The sequence below is a fragment of the Diplotaxodon limnothrissa genome, linkage group LG13 (assembly GCF_057381915.1).
Source record: "Diplotaxodon limnothrissa isolate DT_005_m linkage group LG13, D_limnothrissa_male_GT1.1, whole genome shotgun sequence".
NCBI lineage: Eukaryota > Metazoa > Chordata > Actinopteri > Cichliformes > Cichlidae > Diplotaxodon > Diplotaxodon limnothrissa.
This window is the reverse complement of record NC_140608.1, coordinates 23,747,670-23,767,035: the sequence shown is the minus strand read 5'-3', so window position 1 is coordinate 23,767,035 and position 19,366 is coordinate 23,747,670. Positions and strand designations below refer to the sequence as shown.

The 19,366-nt window shown below is 39.5% G+C and overlaps 1 protein-coding gene and 1 non-coding gene across 3 annotated transcripts in view; one reads left to right on the top strand and one right to left on the bottom strand.

Moving 5' to 3' along the window:
• cfap46 (cilia and flagella associated protein 46) overlaps positions 1-19,366 on the bottom strand; it is a 79,835-nt gene that overhangs the window by 15,109 nt on the left and 45,360 nt on the right. For both annotated transcript variants that reach the window (XM_085369554.1, XM_085369553.1), the window contains exons 28-44: positions 19,081-19,234; positions 18,240-18,463; positions 18,002-18,124; positions 16,989-17,150; positions 16,386-16,534; positions 14,924-15,022; positions 14,788-14,848; positions 14,110-14,229; positions 10,247-10,447; positions 10,053-10,159; positions 9,186-9,368; positions 7,836-7,974; positions 6,218-6,415; positions 3,412-3,600; positions 2,950-3,066; positions 651-830; positions 324-497 (exon numbers count right to left, since the gene is read on the bottom strand). In XM_085369554.1, the coding sequence (XP_085225680.1) occupies positions 324-497; positions 651-830; positions 2,950-3,066; positions 3,412-3,600; positions 6,218-6,415; positions 7,836-7,974; positions 9,186-9,368; positions 10,053-10,159; positions 10,247-10,447; positions 14,110-14,229; positions 14,788-14,848; positions 14,924-15,022; positions 16,386-16,534; positions 16,989-17,150; positions 18,002-18,124; positions 18,240-18,463; positions 19,081-19,234 (2,580 nt within the window). The remainder of the gene's footprint in view (positions 1-323; positions 498-650; positions 831-2,949; positions 3,067-3,411; positions 3,601-6,217; positions 6,416-7,835; positions 7,975-9,185; positions 9,369-10,052; positions 10,160-10,246; positions 10,448-14,109; positions 14,230-14,787; positions 14,849-14,923; positions 15,023-16,385; positions 16,535-16,988; positions 17,151-18,001; positions 18,125-18,239; positions 18,464-19,080; positions 19,235-19,366) is intronic.
• On the top strand, positions 10,696-10,789 carry trnai-uau (transfer RNA isoleucine (anticodon UAU)). The gene is made up of 2 exons: positions 10,696-10,733; positions 10,754-10,789. It is a non-coding gene; the product is annotated as a tRNA-Ile (tRNA).

Below are 19,366 nucleotides of genomic sequence, written 5' to 3'. Positions count from 1 at the left end.
GTTTAACTCTTTCATTTCATTTTATAGCCAATATCAAAACATTGAACTGTTTCTGATAAAATTTGTTGGCTGCCCAGAATGCTCACAGGGCTGCAAATACTACAAAGACGTCAGACACTGGACTTGCTGCTTTGACATAAAACCCTTTAAAGCCCCAAAAAATGTTTCCAGCTCCACTGCTCTGTGTGACTTTGGAACCCTACAGTGCAATTGAAGCAAAGGGCATAACAGCACCACTATTATGCTCCCCATCAAGGGAATTTACTGAGCTGGGTATGACAGAATCCATAAATCATGAGCATGGGTGTTTGGTGACCTGCTACCTTGGAGAGGCTGCTAAGGGAGTCCTCCACTTCCCTTATCATGCTGCTGGGTCTCTCCTCGAGAGAAAGAAGCAGATTCCTGCGGATGCTGAGCAGAGCTGAGAGCTGGGATGCACTGGTGTCGGCACAAGCAGAATTTAGGACCTCAGCCATCACAGCAACAGTGCGGCAGCTCTGGGAATAAAGGAGACGGGTGGACGAAAGAGCGGTTAATCTTAAGAAATTACCATAAGTGTTCTTAAAGAACATCATAAGCAAGCAAAGACAAAATCTGAGCACACACACATCATCTTTGCAAAACACAATAGGAATGTGTTTTGCATGTACCTGAAGCAGGGCAAGATATTGACCTGCCACTGCAGGGTCAGACTGGCCATGACACTCCAACATGTTCAGAGATGCACCGGCCAAGATGGAGGAGGATAAATTGTGTTGGAGACATAGGCTGATGGACTCAGCCAGTGCTTTGCTGGCTTGTGCCAACAGTTGCTGAGCTTTCTGGCTTTTCTGTAGCAGAATAAAGAAACATAAGAAGCACACATGTACACATCATGGTCATGCAGTTGTAAATATATGTTTACATGCATGTTAAAATAGGACTTCTGGAGCCAAAGTAACAAAAATGTATACTTCTCTTTAATGAAAGTTACCCCTGCATATGGCTTAAAATCAAATTCTACAACTGTGATTGTATACATATGCAAATTAGTCTCTGCCTCACCCCTCTGTTGCTTGTCTACATAGCATCCCTGTAGTTGCTCTGTATCAGTGAACCCCATACACTCACAGTTAAGTTCTTGCTATATGGTGTAAGTGTTTTAGACGAGATATGAAAATCCAGTGAGTAATATGTAAATCTAAAGGTCCTGTCACACAGAGAAGGAGGCTGTTCCAGCACGTCAAGGGAGCGATAAAGTCACAGAAACAATGAAAAAATACACTGTGTCCAGAGCACACTGGAACATACCTATGTGCTAGCAGTTAAAACTAAACACAACTGTCAAAGCTTTTTTGCACATGCAGTATTTAAGTTAGAGTAACTTAACATGTTGTTGTCAACTAAGGTAATGCAATCTTCACTGTACCTCACTTGTGTCTGCTCAAGTTCGCTTCATGTGTGTCTGTTTTCACCGTGAAAAACACACAACAGAGAACAGGAGGAGAACGAGGAGACGCACACACACCTGATGTTTTCAGCCAGCTAAAAATGATACACCAAGTTGCCAGCTCTGACAGCCTCACCCCACGTTACAAGTTTCTTGCCTTTGGAAACTTTTTTTGGCTTCACAGACAATATATGTTTTATGTAAAAAGGTATTTTCCTAGGGTTATAATGCTATATCACAGGTGTGTAGAAATGTGTAACTACATTGGCAACAGTGTAAGTGTGATTTGTTAAAGCGAGCACTTTTTCCAAAACAGTGGTTGTGGAGCAAAACGAGCTCAAGGCTTTTTACGTCAAGGGTTCGACCGCTTTTTTCCTTAGAACACAGACAGTGGAATGCAATTTGTCAGAAATTTCAAATCATAGTTTTTCCTGTCAGCATGTGGAGCATAATCCATTTGAATATGATGTGCAGGTATTTCTGTATTTATACTACATTGGAGGTGACGTTTATCAGGTAAACAGTTATCTAGATGCCAAAAATACTGTTGACATCTAAAGTAAAAAGCAAATCATTGCAGAGAATAAAGAGTTCAACATTTTTACAATAAGTGTAAACAGATTTGGTGTTAAATGTATTTTCTGCCCCCCAAGAACTCAGCAATATTAAGGGTTTAATTATGAATAATAATATTTAAGGATGCGCTTTAAAATCTGGTCTATAAAATAGTTTGCAAGTGGTTTCTCCGATGGCTCATTTTAAAGATATTATGTAAATAATAAATACTTTCTACATGCTTACATGCTCTTACATGTTCCAGTTTCACTGTACAAAGCATACGTACAGCAACAATAACAGCATCTTGATCTATCTTTACATAGGGTGTGGAGCATGTAGACCACGATGATCACTTCTGTGAACACTGCTTATTTCATAAGGTTTCAGTTAATAGATAACAGTCCTAAATGGTGCTTTAATTCCTCATATTTCTTTAACTACAAGTGTTATTAAGTAAACTTAAGCAAGTCAAAAGAAGGAACAACAACAACAACAACAAAAAACCTCATCTTACCCCACCATGCTCTCTAACAGAGAATTAGCTTAACAGGCAAAGCACAGTCCCCAACCTCCCCAAATAAAACTGCATAATAGAGAAACTGGTTAAAGCTGTCTGTGCAGGTGATTATCTCATTTTGATAAAATTCAAATGGCGCCGGGATTTTAGGAATAATACATTTCGTGACAATATCATTAATCTCAAAGCAGACAGGCACGTCAAAACCGAATCTTACTTAACATTCCAAAATGTTGCCACATAAATAATACACTTCCTCCCTTTTTTCTTCTGCAAGTTTGATGTTTACAGGAGATCTTTCTGTGCTCACTTTCAATATGAGAACTATGCAGGATGCCTGGAAAGTTCCCTCCGAGGGATTTGAGAAGTGGGGAAAACCTTAATATAAAACCACAGATTAGAGATGAGTCTAGGGTGCAGGGATCACTTGTCAGAGGGTATGTACCTGCAGCTCAGAACTTTTGGCAGAGGTCGTTCGCAGCTTTTTTCTGCTCGATCCTCTGTCTTTCTGTGAATCCCCTTCCTCTGTGGAAACGGCTTTAGAACCGGCCCAGGCTTCCTTCTGCACAAAGTTGTTTCAAGATCATGATTAGTATAAAATTGCATCATGATCACAAACCTTGAAGTTCTAAGCTTCTCTGTCTTAAATTATGTAAAAGAATATCCATCTCTCTAATCACTATAAGCTTGTAACCCCGTGTTAGGTCATCTGTGCACCGGTGCATGCATGTGTGTATCTGGGCCTGCATCCAAAAAGGCCTTATTGTTCTCCAAGATTTCTGACTTCCACAGATAAAGAGAAATTATATGAATGATAAAGTTTCTACAGTTTTCCTTTCTATGGCCCATAGGGCTGCAGACATATACATTACATGTAAAGCTATAGCTGAACTTTTGGGTTATGCACCTGCTTATGTGTGTCCCACAGAGAACACAGATAAATGGGATCCTCCTGCACAGCCAGCAGTCTCATGTACTTTCCCAATAGGCTCATGCAGTGAGCTCTGGTCTCCATACTGTCCAGGGACTGAGAGCTGACTGCAGCCAGCTGGCCTAGAGCAATCTGCCCCAAGGTTGTTCCCACACTCATCCATTCCTGGACAAGACACAACAAAATTAAGGTCAGATGAGGAGATGGATCACAAACAAAGTGCTTACTTGCACTGACAAACAACTAGCTGAATTCACAGACTCTAAATTTGATTGGATACATTCATTCATTGATGTTTGGGAGTTGGCTGTAGAGAAATTTGCTTTGGAAGCAAATGCAAGCCCAGGTTTGATCTGTTTTTAGCTGATCAAATTTGAGTTGATCTGCTTTTCTCTTGTAATGGGAAAAGATTTTATGAAAGCCGCTAAGAAGAGGCAGAATCGGCCTGTGTGGAGGCAACATGAAGTACTCTAGCTACAAAATGTGTGTATTTCTCAAAAAATAATTTCCTATATGTGGAGAAAGTGATGAAGAGAAAAGCAAAAGAAGATGAAGGAAAAAATGTCCATCCCGGTTTTCCCTCCAAGGCACGAGCGATAAGCAGAGTTCTGTCCTTTCCTTCTAAGATTCCTAATTATTTAAAGTAACACTCAGGTATGCCATTCAGCTGGGTTAGTTACGACGTCGGGAGCAGCTTGGGAGAACAAGGAAACACAGACTGCTTCAGGTTGTCTTCCCAAATTGACTCAAAGGTTTATTTAGTACATAACAGCTTATATAGAGGAAAAAAAGGTTCGTGTGTCAGCAAGTTCTCAGTTCAAACCGGTACAGACCAAATAAGGAAACGTCTTCCTGCCTTGTGAGCAAAGAAGTATCCTGTGTGTAGTTTATCAGTTCAGCTACAATTTATGATCATCCCAGCAAAATACACTCCTAGACATAGAATACAGAGTTCTTTCATTAGTGAATTCTGAAACAAACCACCTGGCCTTTAACGAGCCTTTTTCTAAGAGATAAAGAAAAAGGGAGGATGGGAGTAAGGAAGTGGTCTCGTCTCTGTGGTATTTTCGACCTTGGGGTACCAGCCTGTGAGTCTTACACATTAATTCTTGGGTCACAGAGAAAGAGAAAAACAACTATTAAATGGGCCTTATTGAGTAACTCTTTTCTGTATAATATCACAATAAAACAATATCCTGTAAATGCTACCATGGTATCAAAATATCACAACAGAAGATAAGACAGAAAGATCGGAAACAAAGAACTGGGATTTTACAAAAATAACACACACTGTCTGATAGAAGGGCAAAGGTTGATAGTATTTGTCATGCTAGTAGAACTGCGAGCTCTCAGACTCATAATTTAAATGATCGATATTAAATTAATAATTTCCACTTCAGACTTCTGGATGATGCAGTTGCTAACGTCTTATTGGACTTTCCAAGCATGCATCAACTGTCAGACAGGACACTGAGAATGGATACAACTCTAAAGTAGTTGTCAACAGAGTTGAGGCTAAGAGCAGCCTTTGTAAATGTGGATCTTAACAGAAGAAATACATGCTAGTACTGAGTGCAATATGAGGCTCTCTCTCACCTGAGGAGCATTCTACAGCAGAGAGGAGTAAGTGCATACCAGCCCATGAACGCTGGCAGCTATTCAAACATCTCTTGCACATTGCATTACTAGAAATCCCACAGACGACTCTCATAACAGTGCACACACGATGGCTCCTAGTACTTTGCATGTTAGCACCCCCAAGTGGCAGCTAACCTGCACACACCTCTGAACTAAATTTTAAGGAAACATTAGGAAAAAATGGATCTTGGACATAATCAACTGTCTTAAAAACTGTACATAGGAAACATGACAAATGAACTAAGGGTTTATAGGAGGATGGGGTGTTTTTCATTTATTTAATAGCTGGTTTATTTTCTATCCTTAAAATATGTTTTAGATTCTAAGAGTATTTTCTTAGAAAAGATCATTTCAGCTAAACTGCAGTATGGTGGCAAAGTTTTAAGTCAAGCCTTGTTTTGTTGTGCTTTGTTACAGATACATGCAAACATACATGGAAATCCTGTAATGAGCTTGTGAATATTTGGTATGACCACCTTCATTTTTAAACTTAGCCTGAAATCTCTTTGGCAGCTTTCCTGTCATTTCTTTAAATAGTCTTAAGCAATAGTTCTCCAGGCTTCCTGAAGGACATTCAAAGCTCTTCTTTGGATGTTGTCTGCTTCTTGTTCTGTTCTCTGTCGAGATAATCCCACACTGCTTCAAAAATAATTTTGAAGTCTGGGCTCTGGGGAGGCCAATCAACTGACTGATAATGTTCCACTGGGCATGGAAAGTATTTGTGCCCAAATACTTTTAGATTAAATAACATTGAAAGAATACACATTTAAATAAATAAAAATCTACAGGAAATGTTTCCAGTTGTTATCTTTGTTAGTTTGTAAAAAAAAGTTTTAACATAACCATCCTGTAAAGGTTTATTATTATAACTGAGGCTAAGATTCCTACATGACTGTGAGTCTACTGTTTTGTATTATTATATTGTAAAAAAAAAAAAAAAAAAAAGAAGGAATAAAATAAAGCTATAATAATAATTCAAATGTGTAGAATGCAGAACGCCGGTGTATAGCAGAATCTAAAAATGTATCATATCAACTCATGTCAAATGAGGGGTCTGTGTTGTGCTAGGCATGATCGACTACATCTGAATCCAACAAAAAGATCTCACATTTGTACCACGATGTCAAAGTGTTTGCAGTCTAACCTCTTCTTTGGAGTTAGGCTCAGGTGTGCAGCGTGAATATTCCTCCAGTGCTATTTCAGCTAAGGTCATCTTCTCGCAGGCCAAAGCCTGCAGCGTCTCCTCGGCACAGCGCTCCTCTAGCATGGACAGGCAGAATTCAACCAGGGCCAGCCGCAGGCCAAGCAGCCTCCGCGCGGCTGCCAGTGACAGTCCATGTCTCTGGCAGGGATGAAAACAGCACCAGTGTAAATACACATGATACAAATACAAGAAGCAGATTATAACAGAACTCTAACATACACAAACATATTCTTTATATGTTGTTGTGTATGAGGCAGAACTCAAGAAATGTTATACTTCAAGAAAGTGTTATAGTAAGCGTAAGTGGGCAGTCTATGGTTTTTAAGATAAAACTCCAAACAACCTAGTGACATCACATGCTGTGTTCACACAAGAACACTAACTTCTTAAATCCAGCTTGACAGACAGTGTTAAATAGATGACAGCTTTTTAGAGAAGGGCTCCATGATGTAAATTAGCCTTAATGCAATTAGTGTTTCATTTCCACGTATCAGCTGACAAATATTCTCTCTGGTCTGTTTGGGTATACGAGTGGGCTGTGCTGATGAGTTCAGAGAAGATCCTAGATACAAAGTTGGATCAGATATTCTGAGATGTGGATATCAAGAAACTCGGGCAGCAGTTTGAAGGTGAAAACCCAGATTTAAATAGCACAGAATTAAAAAACGGGTGTACCCAGATTATAAATATGAATAAATGAGCATGACTTCAGAGGTTACAACTATTTTCAATGTAGGGTGGCAAAACTCATCCAGTATTGGGCAGCAGCACCACCTACTGAAAGCACAGTGCTACGGCATAGCTTTCAGCCTCCAACAGCTAAGTCAAACATCCATAGCAGATTTAATCAAAAAACGAATTGAACAAGGATTTGTGGCAGGTGTGGGAACTGTTGGATCGATCTCTCTTTTGTGATTCTATCAGAGCTGCATCCATCGTTATGCCAGTTCATCTCTGCCCCTGAAGCCCTCATATAACTTCATCTGTATGAGAGTGTGAGGGCTACACTGAGGCCCAGTAGCAGGTTAAAAAATGATTATGTTTAACTGTGAACTACTTAAGAAGATTTACATGAATGAATATGGAGGTATATAAAGAAAACATAGATACACTAATAATTAGCTATCATACAACAAGGAAGCCCAGAATATGACAGTGACACAGTAATACAAGCTTTATTGTGATTCGGTCAAGCAAAGAGCACAAACAAAGCCTGTTACTTAGATGTTCCAGAGTAAATTCCCTTCCTCATTCCAAATAAGCTCAAAACTTCTCTAAATAAAAACAAAAATTGAAAGAACTTCACCATCTGCACAACAATCTCAGCCAGAGTGCTTGGCTGTTAAACTCTGACTGTTATAACCAAACAAATGTACTATCACAGCTGCTCAAAGTCCTTTTTCAGCCTTATTTTCTGCTGCTTCAAACATGAGCAGACTTTCTGTGACTGGCTGAAAGCACAGATAGGAAAAGAAGTTTCTAAGAACATGTAAGAGATTAAAAAGCTCACAATGTTTTTTGCAGAAAACATCATGACAATGACAGATGACAGATTTACCTCTTCCTGTGGGGGGAGCAGACTCTCAGCATTCTGTACTGCATGTTCCTGCACCGTGACAGCAAGCTGCAGCTGAGAGAGCCCATTCATCAGGAAGCTCTGTTTCGACTCTCTTTCAGTAGTATGATTGGCTAGGATTCTGTAATAGTTGTAATAGGATAAAAAACGAATGATAGTAGAAGATAAAAAGCACACCAAGACAGAAAAAAAAGGTGTAATTCCAATCTGTCCCCTACATCCTCCCACTCGGTAATGAGTCTAACTCTGTGTGGGATCACACTTGCAGCTCCTGAAGGGCTTCTTAAATAAAACAAATTCGGGTGTATGCTTTTTTCAACATAAACTTTAACTACCAATCAGCAGCTGCAGCATTGTACACTCTAATGGATGGAAAATGCACCTACAGTTAGAGCATTTCATTTGTTGAATAAAGACAGTTTTTGTTTAGCCTCTGTTTGTTGGTTTGTATTTAATACTTGGATGAAAATACTTGGATGAAGTCAGTGACTGAAGTCTAGAACCCACAAGCATTACTTGAATTAAAGCTGAAAGTCCCCATTTCAATCACATCTTTGTAGTTTGATTTAAAATACACTGCAGCAGTGTACAGAGGCAAAACTACAAAAAATGGTCCAACAATAATGGGCCTCACGTGATTCCATTTTATGATACACTTCTTATGATTATTTTCTTCTTTATTGTTTGTTATTCTTATAACCTTCAAAACTATAAATGTTTTTTATCAAAAATTTAAAACATTAAAGTCCATCCATCCACTTATCAGGGTCGTGGAGGGGGGGAGCTGGAGCCTATCCCAGTTATTACAGGGCAAGAGGTAAGGTACACCCTGGACAAGTCACCAGTCTGTCATAGGGCTGAAATTCACATAGGCAATTTTGAATCATCACTTAACCACATGTCTTTGGACATGTAGGAAGAAGCTAGAGTACCCAGAGAAAACATGCAAACTCCAAATCAGACCTGATGGTGGAGCTGAACTCAGAACCTTCTTGATTGTTAGTCACAGTGCTAACGATTACACCACTGTACTGCATTGTCACCACCAAATTCTTTTCTTTTGTTTTGGATTTTTAGAAAGACAAAGTTTTGAACAGTACCCAAGTAGAAAACTATTTGAGTGTGCGCAGGGAGAGAGTGTACCAGCTGGATTTGGGCAAAAGTTTGTCTGTGTGAGAAAACAAGACTGAATGAAAACAAGCACGGGGAAACAGAGTTACACTTTAATTTGCTGTAGTGAAAACTGCACTTCCATACTGCACATAGCATGGTTTAAAACTGTTCCAATTTTAAATACTGTTCAATTTAGGCCTGGTGTAACTGTTGACTAACCTCAAACCATGCGCACATTCTCCATGTGCCTCTGCTGCCTGTTGTCTATAGCCGAGTTTAGTAAAGCCACTGGCGCTCTCTCTGAGTGTATCACAGGCAGTCATTAGCCTCTGGAAAGCCTCAGTGTGGAGTGTCTCCATAGGTTCCCCACTACCAATGGCACGTATACATTCCAAGGCTCCTCTGAAAAGCAACACATCACACTGAGTTAGATAAAGATTACATCAAATACATAATTGATGTAGACATTGCTACATAATCAGTGTTGTCAGTTTCTTTAAACATTTATAACATAATTTGAAACAGATGTTCAAATGAATTACACTGAATGCACATCATGTAAAGCAACTAGAATAGTTTCCAACATGCAAAGTAGATCTTATTTCTTAAAGTTTAAGCCAAAGTCTGTAGTGAAGGCACATTGCGACATTCTGTAAATGGCTTAAACAGTACTTAAAAATACAATATATATTATACAGCTAAATAAACCTTAGACTTAAAACAATACAATAGTTGTTTGGGACAAAGCATCAGTGTGTTCCAGATATATCTGCAAATGGTAGATAAATGGTAAATAAACTGTTAATTATATAGTGCTTTTCTACTCTGAGTACTCAAATCACTTCTTTAATGCTTAGCACTATTCAAAGCTGTATAAGATATTTATAAAAATATTCAACTGTGGTTAAATATAAAATTGATCTAAAATATTCATTGAGTGTGAGTGTTTCATTTTCACTTAAGATCAAAAGTAAAGTTCAGAAATGAAAACAAATCTTAAGAAAACAACAAACATTTATAATATAGTCAGCTTAACTAAGAAAAACCAAACACTATTAACATCTAAGTAGAAAGCTTCATGTTTACCTCATCTCTAATGAGGTGATCAAGAATGTGAGCGCTGGGGCTTGGTTTACCCGCTGCTCAAGTACTAGCTTCAGAGCTCTACAGCCTTGTTTTATAGTCTGATCAACCTATAAAAGAAAAAAAAAAGCCTTGAGGGAAAATTTCTACAAACACAACACTGTGCAAAGACTTATCAGAAGGTTGTAATTCGATACCTTTGTTTGAAAATCGTTGTCTCTCTGGCCTACCACAGCTGTGACTTTGGTAAGGGTAAGCTGGTACCAGAAGTCCTCATCCCCACCCAGGGTTTGGGCTTTGTCCAGCAGAGTCAGAGCCTGGGCATAGTTCTGCTCTTTACAAGCCAAACTGGCCAGATAGATCAAACTTCTTGATATAACACTTTGGTCTCCAAGCACCTCAACAGAAACAGTTTGAATCAGAAATTAAATCAATTATAGAAGAGTCAAAGCAACCAAATGCAATTTGGCTCTGAAGTAATTCTAGTCTAGACATCATCATAATTTTTGTAATTCAGTTTGTATAGTGTTAAAGACCACATATCATTTCCAAACTGTAATCAGAATACATCTTTCTGCAGCAAATTTCAGTAATCTTATTACGTGTTACACAATTAAGATGATACTTGAATTGCAACATAGCACAGGCTCCAGTGGCGCAATCGGTTAGCGCGCGGTACTTATATGACAGTACGCTGTAGAGCAATGCCGAGGTTGTGAGTTCGAGCCTCACCTGGAGCACCCTTTTAAATTCCTGTTGTCAACCATACAAAGCAACAGAGGGTGAAGTAGAGAGATGATAGCACCGGAAAAAAGAAGAAGTGAAAGATCCTAAGCCTTTAGTTAACATGCAGCGACCAGGCAAGGCGGAATTAGAAGATGATGGAGCCACCAGGGAAGAGGAAGGACGACATGCTGAGGGTTAGTGTGACAGACAAAGATGCCAGGGATAGGGTGAGATTGAGTCCACTGTAGTGACTCCTAAATTGAGCAACTCAAAGAAGTAGAACATTCACGTTGCCATCAGCTGCCTTCAGTTTCTGAGGCAAGAGGGGAAAAACAGTGAAGCAGTCTATAACTATAACTATGAGGGGACAAATATCTAATGATAAAGTTAGAAGCCCACTGCTTCTAACAAGGGATCGACTCTTTCAAAGACAGGATTAAAAGATAGAGGCAGCAGTGAAGAATCCCGGTCGATGTGATATTAGAGATAAATGTCAGGCAGCCAAAGGTAATGTACAACAGGCCATAACCAGGTGTTACAGTGGGATTTAGAAGGTTGGGGAAACCTAATGTCCAAACCTAAAATCACTTTGAAATAAAACTTGTGAAAATATGTATCGTGAGCTCCAGTAAATTTGTCTTCTTTGAGTTATCAGTTGATCTTTACTGCTGCTGCTCTAAACATTAGAGATGCAGCAGTTTTTTAACTGAATTTAACAAAATAAAAGGAGACAGAGCTGTTTAAACTGATGACTGCTACTCTTGATGTAACCCAACACTGACCATGAACACCACAGTCTGCCCTGCACTAGTCCAGCATAGTGCATTACTGTGAACTTCATCAGAAGATTGAAAACTATCCAGTTTAGCCTGCACTCATCTGCCAAGCATTCTTATGCAACCTCTAACTAATACAAACTATTATACTTTAATTGGGTTTTCAAGTAGGGTTGCCAACCGTCCCTTAAAATACGGAATCGTCCCGTATTTCGAAACAAAAGTACACGTCCCGTATTGAGCTAATAAGGGACGCACTTTGTCCCGTAATACAGTGAGAATCAAAAGTAGTCTATAAATGTTAATGGAATTAACGCTTTGTTTGAAAACATAATTCCCAGCCCCTCTCCTGCTTTGTGACCAATGAGCTGACAGCACACTTATGACAATTCGAGTATGACAATTCAGATTACCGCTCATCTCATTGGTCGAGGAAAGGTCGCTTGCGGAGAAAATACCGGAAGACAACAGATGACCACAACAAGAAGCATGGCCAACAGGGGAACAAACGCCGACACTGCGGTGCAAGTCTCGGATGACAGTACACCTAAAGCTGGGCAAACACTGTGCGATTTTTTTCAGTCACGTTATTCAGCTCCTGCTCAAACTGCACGATTGACTCGCAGGGGTTAGAAGTTGGTAGGTCACGATGCAGGTCTCACACTATACCGCCCGATGCTCTGATGCGACCTGAGTGCTCACACTGTGCCTCCATAACATGAAGGTTATAACAGAAAATCTGTCGCGCTCTCCCTCTGTCTTTCACTCACACAGACACACCACCACCATCAACTTTGCTAAATTGCTAATGAAAAACATTGATCAGGCAGCTGTGATTGAGCAGCGATGTAAATCCAACTATTTTCACGGTTGTTGTGGTCGTGATAATTTTGTGATGCCACATCGAAAAGGCTCGGATGAGCTTTCCAAAGTTCTACAAGTTGTGCCTCCATCGCTTGTGTCCAGATCACACGCTGCACAGCCGTGCTGCGCCGTCTTTTTCACCAACGTTTACGTTTGCGCGTGAGCAGTGTGAGCGGCTGTGGTGACACCCTCACGAGCGATTGATGATCGGGAGCTGGTCGTGAGGTGTTAATCACTTCTCGTTACCCCACGTATACTACACGATGCACGATGAAGGCCAAAATCGGTCCGATCACTCAAAAATCGGCTCAAAATGGGCCAAAAATCGCACAGTGTGAGCCCAGCATTAGAGCAGCAATGTTTGTTCCCCTCAGACAAAGGAAAAAAAAAGGCTGCAAAAGCACAGGGAGGAATGGGAAAAGGAAAACACCTGGCTGGAAAACGTTAATATGGGCATGTGCAGTGAATATCAGCGCTATGTGGCCAGAAGTGTGATAATATAATTTATTTTGTGTAATAAACAACTGCAAGAATAGATGATTACAACAAATTGATGACTAATACATAAAAGTAATACATAGATGAATAATGATGATGAGTTATGATGCGTAATCATGGGAACAAGCGGGTTTACAAACAGGAGCAGCTGATTAGCATTAGAAAAGCTGAAATAATACCTCAACTGAAGCCAATTGTACTAAATGCACTAAATGTGCACTGTTACAAGAATATTTTTCTTTCTATTGTTTTCTATTATTTTAAGTTAAGCAGGACAGAGTGCTTTTAAAGAAAGATTTACTTATATTCTCAAAAGTTAAGCATGACAGGCTTCTGTTTAAGAAAGAGACCTGTTTTACTGTGTTAATGTTGTCATTTTGAGCTAAAAATAAATGGCTAAATGATCATTTGTTTCACATGTGTTCATATCACAAAGAATAGAATATGCATCTACTTAAATCAACTTCAAGTCAAATGGTTAAAAAAATAATTTCACACACAAAAAAAGAGCTAGAAAATTCACCACACTGGGAAGGGTGAAGACAACTGGGTCGCCCGGCCCTGGCCACGAGGTGTCCCTTATTTATTTTTCAGGGAGTTGGCAACCCTATTTTCAAGTCTTTCACAATGAGAAAAAACATAACCTCTGAAGATGAAAATCTGTGATCAGCGAATTTTTTAAACTTATATATAACTTATTATTAAAAGCTATTATTAAATGCTTCAGCATTGTTCCAGATTGCTGTGGCCCATGCTAACCCCTGGCAGTACAGCAGAATTGCTGCGTCAATATCATTTTTCTGTGAAGTGTTATTTAGCCTGGTTTCCAAAAACACTGCTATCAACTTCAATACTAAAAGAAAATCCTCTCTATGTCCTCCTTAGTAGTTTATGGATTTGTGCCAGCATGTTAGCATGTAGCCTGTAGTTTTATTGTTGTGCCAGTGCATATTAGGCTATGCTGCAGGGTAATGGGTAGTGAAATACTTTACTTAGAATATCCTGGATGTAAAGTAACTTCATAGCTTGAATACTGTGTCTCGTGTTAGTTGAGGGTATTTTCTTGTCATAGTTGAGTCTATTAGAATAAATGTTCTTTCTGATAGTGGCGACAAAGAGTAGATCAGCAATATGTTTGTTAGAATGATAAATAAAGCTTAGGGTAATATTTTCAAATATTTCCTTCCTAACCTTACCATAGACACCATGTGGGCCTCAGCCAGGAGTTGTCTGGCTGACTCATAGAGTCCCACACTGAGGCAAACCTCAGCTTTGTCCAGCCAAATGTCCGGCGCACTCTCACCCATCTCTCCTTTCTGCCAAAGTATTCACCAAAGTATAAGACGATAACGTTTTTTTAAATAAACTGAATCAAACTCTTTCTCAAGCTTTCAGTTGACAACATGTTGCATACACATGAGATATCAAGAAGAAAATTACACATTACACATAGCACATCAAGTGTATGTGTAATATTTAATGTGGATGTAACATTACGTAACTAAATGTATGTAACATGTAAAAATCATTACATGTCCTGCTGGGATCAGAGTCTTATAGTGTTTATCAGCTGTGATTACATAATCAACATTATTAACAAGCTGAGATTATAGAGAATAACAGAGTTGGAAGAATGGGAAAAAAGTGATAACTATTTATAATTCTAGCCACAAAAATCATCATCTTAAACATCCAATATTAATCTGCCATAACTCTGTGCTATATTATAAAAGTACTAATTTAAATACCACAACTACTGGGGCTGTTGTCAATCATCCTCTGAGAAGCAATACAATGAATGCTAATTAAAGTATAATTTCTTTAACATGTAAACCATAAGCACAGATGCATCTGTTTTGTGAGAAGAAGCTGACCTGGTTGCGAGCTTTGCGGAGGCTGCTCCTCTCCTGCGAAAGCACTACGGCTCTGCGGCACCTGCAGTCATGAATATGATATCATAGGTTATTAAAGATGCACAAACATTAAATCTTTATAGCCCAGTTCACGTACCCCATTTGTTCTCGTTCTGGGACTGCACTCAGAGGCAGAAGCTTCTTCTGATATGGTGAGTGTGCCTCCAAACCCAGCTCAACACAGGTTCTGGCAATTCTAATAAGGTGAAAACAGGAAGAGGAACATGACATTCAATGATGGAGTAACTTATGGGACCGCAGGCTGACGCTCCTCAGTCAGTCAGTTAAGTCAAGTAATTATTTTACTCTGGGACACAATTTAAATGAGATGAAACGTGTGCTGGAAACAGCCACACTTACTGTATACAAAACTGACATAATATTTATTAATATTTGGAAACAGTAAGTATTCACTGATTGAGCCACACACAATTTTATCACTGCGTATCTTCAAGCTATGATCCAAAAGTTTTGGGAACAAGCCTAATAGGTAAAATGAAAACGCTCACCGGATTTAAATTTATCCAGTTTTTCATTCAAGATCTCTCAGTAGAAGTCTGTCGTGAGTGAAGAAAAGTGGGGAAAGTGGAAAACTTGGCAAGCAGGAAATGAACAAAAAACTGTGTGTATTTGCTTTTTAAGAAGATGATAAAATTTATAAGAGAAACTGATATTTATTATATTGAATTTCTTTCTCACTGGAGAAACTGCTCCACAGTGATAGTGGTCAGAATGGGCCTTTTGAGAAGTCATCTGAAAACAAAAACTGCACTGGAAGCCTTTTCAACAAATCTCATCAGATTTTAGCAGGAGATTTATTGACCAGTTCCCTGAACTTTTCAATCACACCTTGTACCTTAACAGTGATACAAGTGGTTAGAGAAGGTGGCGTGCAGCGCTTTTAAACATAGATCAGGATAAAGTAAGCTCCCCTGTAGCTGAGTCCATCCTACATGTTCTGACCCAATCAATTCTGTTTCATGAGCCCTGAGACATCACACAGCGCCTCCTTTAGCCATAAAGCTTTATACAACTTTTTTAAAATATATAGCATTACCTGAATACCTGTAAACTGACAGAATGTTGAAAAATTGATAGGCACACTAAACATGATGTAAATCGTAGCTTTATAGATAAAGTCAAAGGTTTATTTATTCAAATATTTAATTATTAGGAAAAAATGCTTGGTGTAAACTTGCTCTATACCAATAAAGTAAATCTGATGTAACCCGATTCCAGTAAACTATCAATTTAATTTGAACAAATGAAATTTGATGTTTTACATTGCACTTATGTAGCAAAAATTCCACGGAAAATTTACATGTTATCCAGTGATTTAAAGTCAGCAATTTGGGCGTAAATATTTTTTGAGTGCAGCTTTTTTTTTTTTTTACCAAGAGAATATTATCTTGTATTTAGTGAATAAAGTTCATCACTGAGCAAGTTATCTGATTTTTGTACCACCCTCTGAACCTCAAACGCTTTAAACAACATTCTTCTCATATACAGTAGGACTACCTAAGACCTGAGTGTGAGGTGTAGGTCACCCTGGTTTTTACCTAAGCCTGTAGAGGTCAGAGAGGCTTGTCATATCCAAAAGCTCATGAGCAATGGTCTCAGCTAGATGCACTGCAGGAAGGGTCAGGTGGCCGAGTGACAGTGAGTTCAGTTCTCTTTCCAGCAGGTTGAGATAAAACAGGCTTTGTTTCTACAGCCAAACACAAAGAGAAACATAAAGGTTTAAAGACTTTCACTAACAAGTATACATCAAGACTTTTCAGTGTTTTATCAGAATAGAAAATGGCTCTTTGCTCCTTTTTCTAACCAATTAGATGAAGTCTTGTTACATATTGCCATCCCACTGAGGCTGTAGATCCATGAATGGATCACAGTACATGTTTCATTTAGAATACCAGGGCTTTATCGTCTTCTGACAGCTTAACTTGATCCCCAAAGATCAATAAGTGTGCTTTCTTGTCAACAAAACTTTGCAGCAACACTGACTTTAAGTTACCGCTTCGCTTTTATATAGCCAAGTCTTTGATTCTATATAGCTGGGAGATACAACCTCTGCTAAATAAAAAGTGAAGTCTGAGACAATACCACAGATGTTACACCTTATAATGCAGAGAGAAATGTATGAGAGAAGTTTGTAGTCTTGCCTGCTTTGTAATGCTGTGAGTGTTGATACAGTGGGGGTTGCTGCTGGTTCTGAATATCTGCCTGGCCTGGTCGGGACAGACAAAGGAGGCCCAGTCCCTCGTGGTGGAAGGAGGTGTCTGATCCAAGACAACAGCTTTAGGTCTTTCATCAGCAGATGTAGGCTGGTCAAACAGATGAGACACAGTACTGACTTTTGTTAGGTTTTGTATTGTTGATTGTCATTTATGCTTAGAAATATTTAACCATATATGCTTAGAGGTGTATAATCAATTGTGTAGTGATAGGATGTGTGATCTTTAGCAGGCTGCAAAGGCTTGGTGTGTATTCCACACTGGAATGCACACCTACATCCTGGGAGCATGGGAAGTGGTCGTACCTTGTCTTATTGTCTTATGGTAGGATAAACGTATCTATATCTGTTTTAGGCTAAGTGCCTTTTGTTTAGATGAACTGTTGGACTTCCAGACCAGCAGGTTTAGGGAAGTCATTTATGGGGTCACACTCTGACCCCCCACACACACACACACACACACACACACACACACACACACACACACACACACACACACACACACACTCAGTATTCTTTGTTCACATGTATACCTATGTAAGATGTTATGTGTTAATGACCCTATGCATATTCATCATGTAACCACAATAAAAGGAGTGCTATGGGGAACCTGGCTGAGAGTCTGACGGAGGTCAAGTGGTGCAACGACACTTGACTCCAGGCAGGCCTCCCTTATGCATGAGTAACACGAAGAACTTTGCCTACTTGGTGTTCAATGCTTTTGCTGTGTAATTATATTGTCTTCAACGTTCCAGCGAATAGGTTCAAGCTACAAACCTATCAACTTTTTGTTTTTAACACCGGTGTGCAGTCAACACGTAACTTGTGAAACGTGAAATCAAACAGGCAGAGTGGATGAACATAACTGGCATAACTTTACATTAAGTCAAGTAACTGAGTTAAATTTCAAAGCAAGCAAAGGCACAAATATGAGAAACTTACCTGTTTGGCTTTTTTGTCTTTGCCCTTGTCTTTGCCTTTTTTGGATTCAGCAGAGGCAGGAGGTTGGAGTGCCTCACTCTTTGCCGTCTCCCTGGAAATCTCACACGCTGCTGCCATAGAAACCTGTAGTGAAATACGGTGCACACGTCATGGCACATACTGCACTCAGCTTGAGCCCAATTTGCATCTGAAGCCGCTGTCAAAGTTGTCAAGAGCAGTGGAGTTGAAGATGCACTACCTGCCATATCTGGAGCACAAAAGTGTAGGCTCTGAGCAGGTTAAGTTGGTGCTCAGGCGAAGTCTTGTCCTCCATGATGGCAAGCAGAGTGTGTGCTTGTATCAAGTAGTCCAGACGACGCACTTCCTTTAGACCGGACACATTTTGTGTAAATGACAACCCCTGGACTCCGAGCACGTACTCACTTTTCACAGGGCCCAAATCCCTCTCTACAGATTCATCCTCTGGAGAAAAAAGAGACATAAAAGATGTTAAACGAGAAACATATCTAGGATAATCTATCAGAATGACTGAAACACAGTTACAACTTAAGAGAATAATAAAGAGGTTTTATTGAAGAGGGCAGTTTATCTCTGAGGGAATATTAATGGTACTCACAGCAGGAGTACCATTATCTTATTCTCAGTGGGTACCCACGTGGGATCTTGACAAATCTGTTTCCTCGAGTGGTCAGTTTGTTTTCCTCTGATCCAGTCTGGGTTTTTTTTGTTTTGTTTGCACAGGGGAACACATGGCTTTAATGTTGAAGCAATTACACATAAGCAGTGGCAATGCTCATTTTAGGATCAGACTGATCAGATGTTAACCTAACACAGTGTAAAACATCAGGGATGGTTAAAAAAAAAAGCATGCAGACACATGTGCTAATGTGTAATCGCACACATGCAGACTTAATCCAAGTGGAAAAGCACTCCTGAGATGTGAACCTCAGGGGAATTCTCAGAATGTGTTACCTTCCCCCCCAGAGATTTTCAGAGTGCACAGTAGCAGAACTGGCAAAACTAGTCAGTGACACTTGTTTGACATAATACAATGAGCGAGACGAGACAGGGAGTCCTACCTACTCCATCTGCCTTCCCAGGTTCCATGTGTAGAAGGATATCTATTACCCATTGAACCTGAAGTTTGGCATCCTCTTTGGGGAAGTTGTGATTGTACAGCCACTGTCCAAAACTTAACAGAATGCTGACTTTCTGCCATTTAGTCTCTGCGCTCTGTTCAGAGATGACATTAAAAACACAAAAGTTAAAAAAAAAATCATAAACATGAAAAATTCAAGCCCGATCATATGGAACTCTTCACACCATATAAAAAGGTATTTGAAGTGGGTTGTAATGGCACGTCAG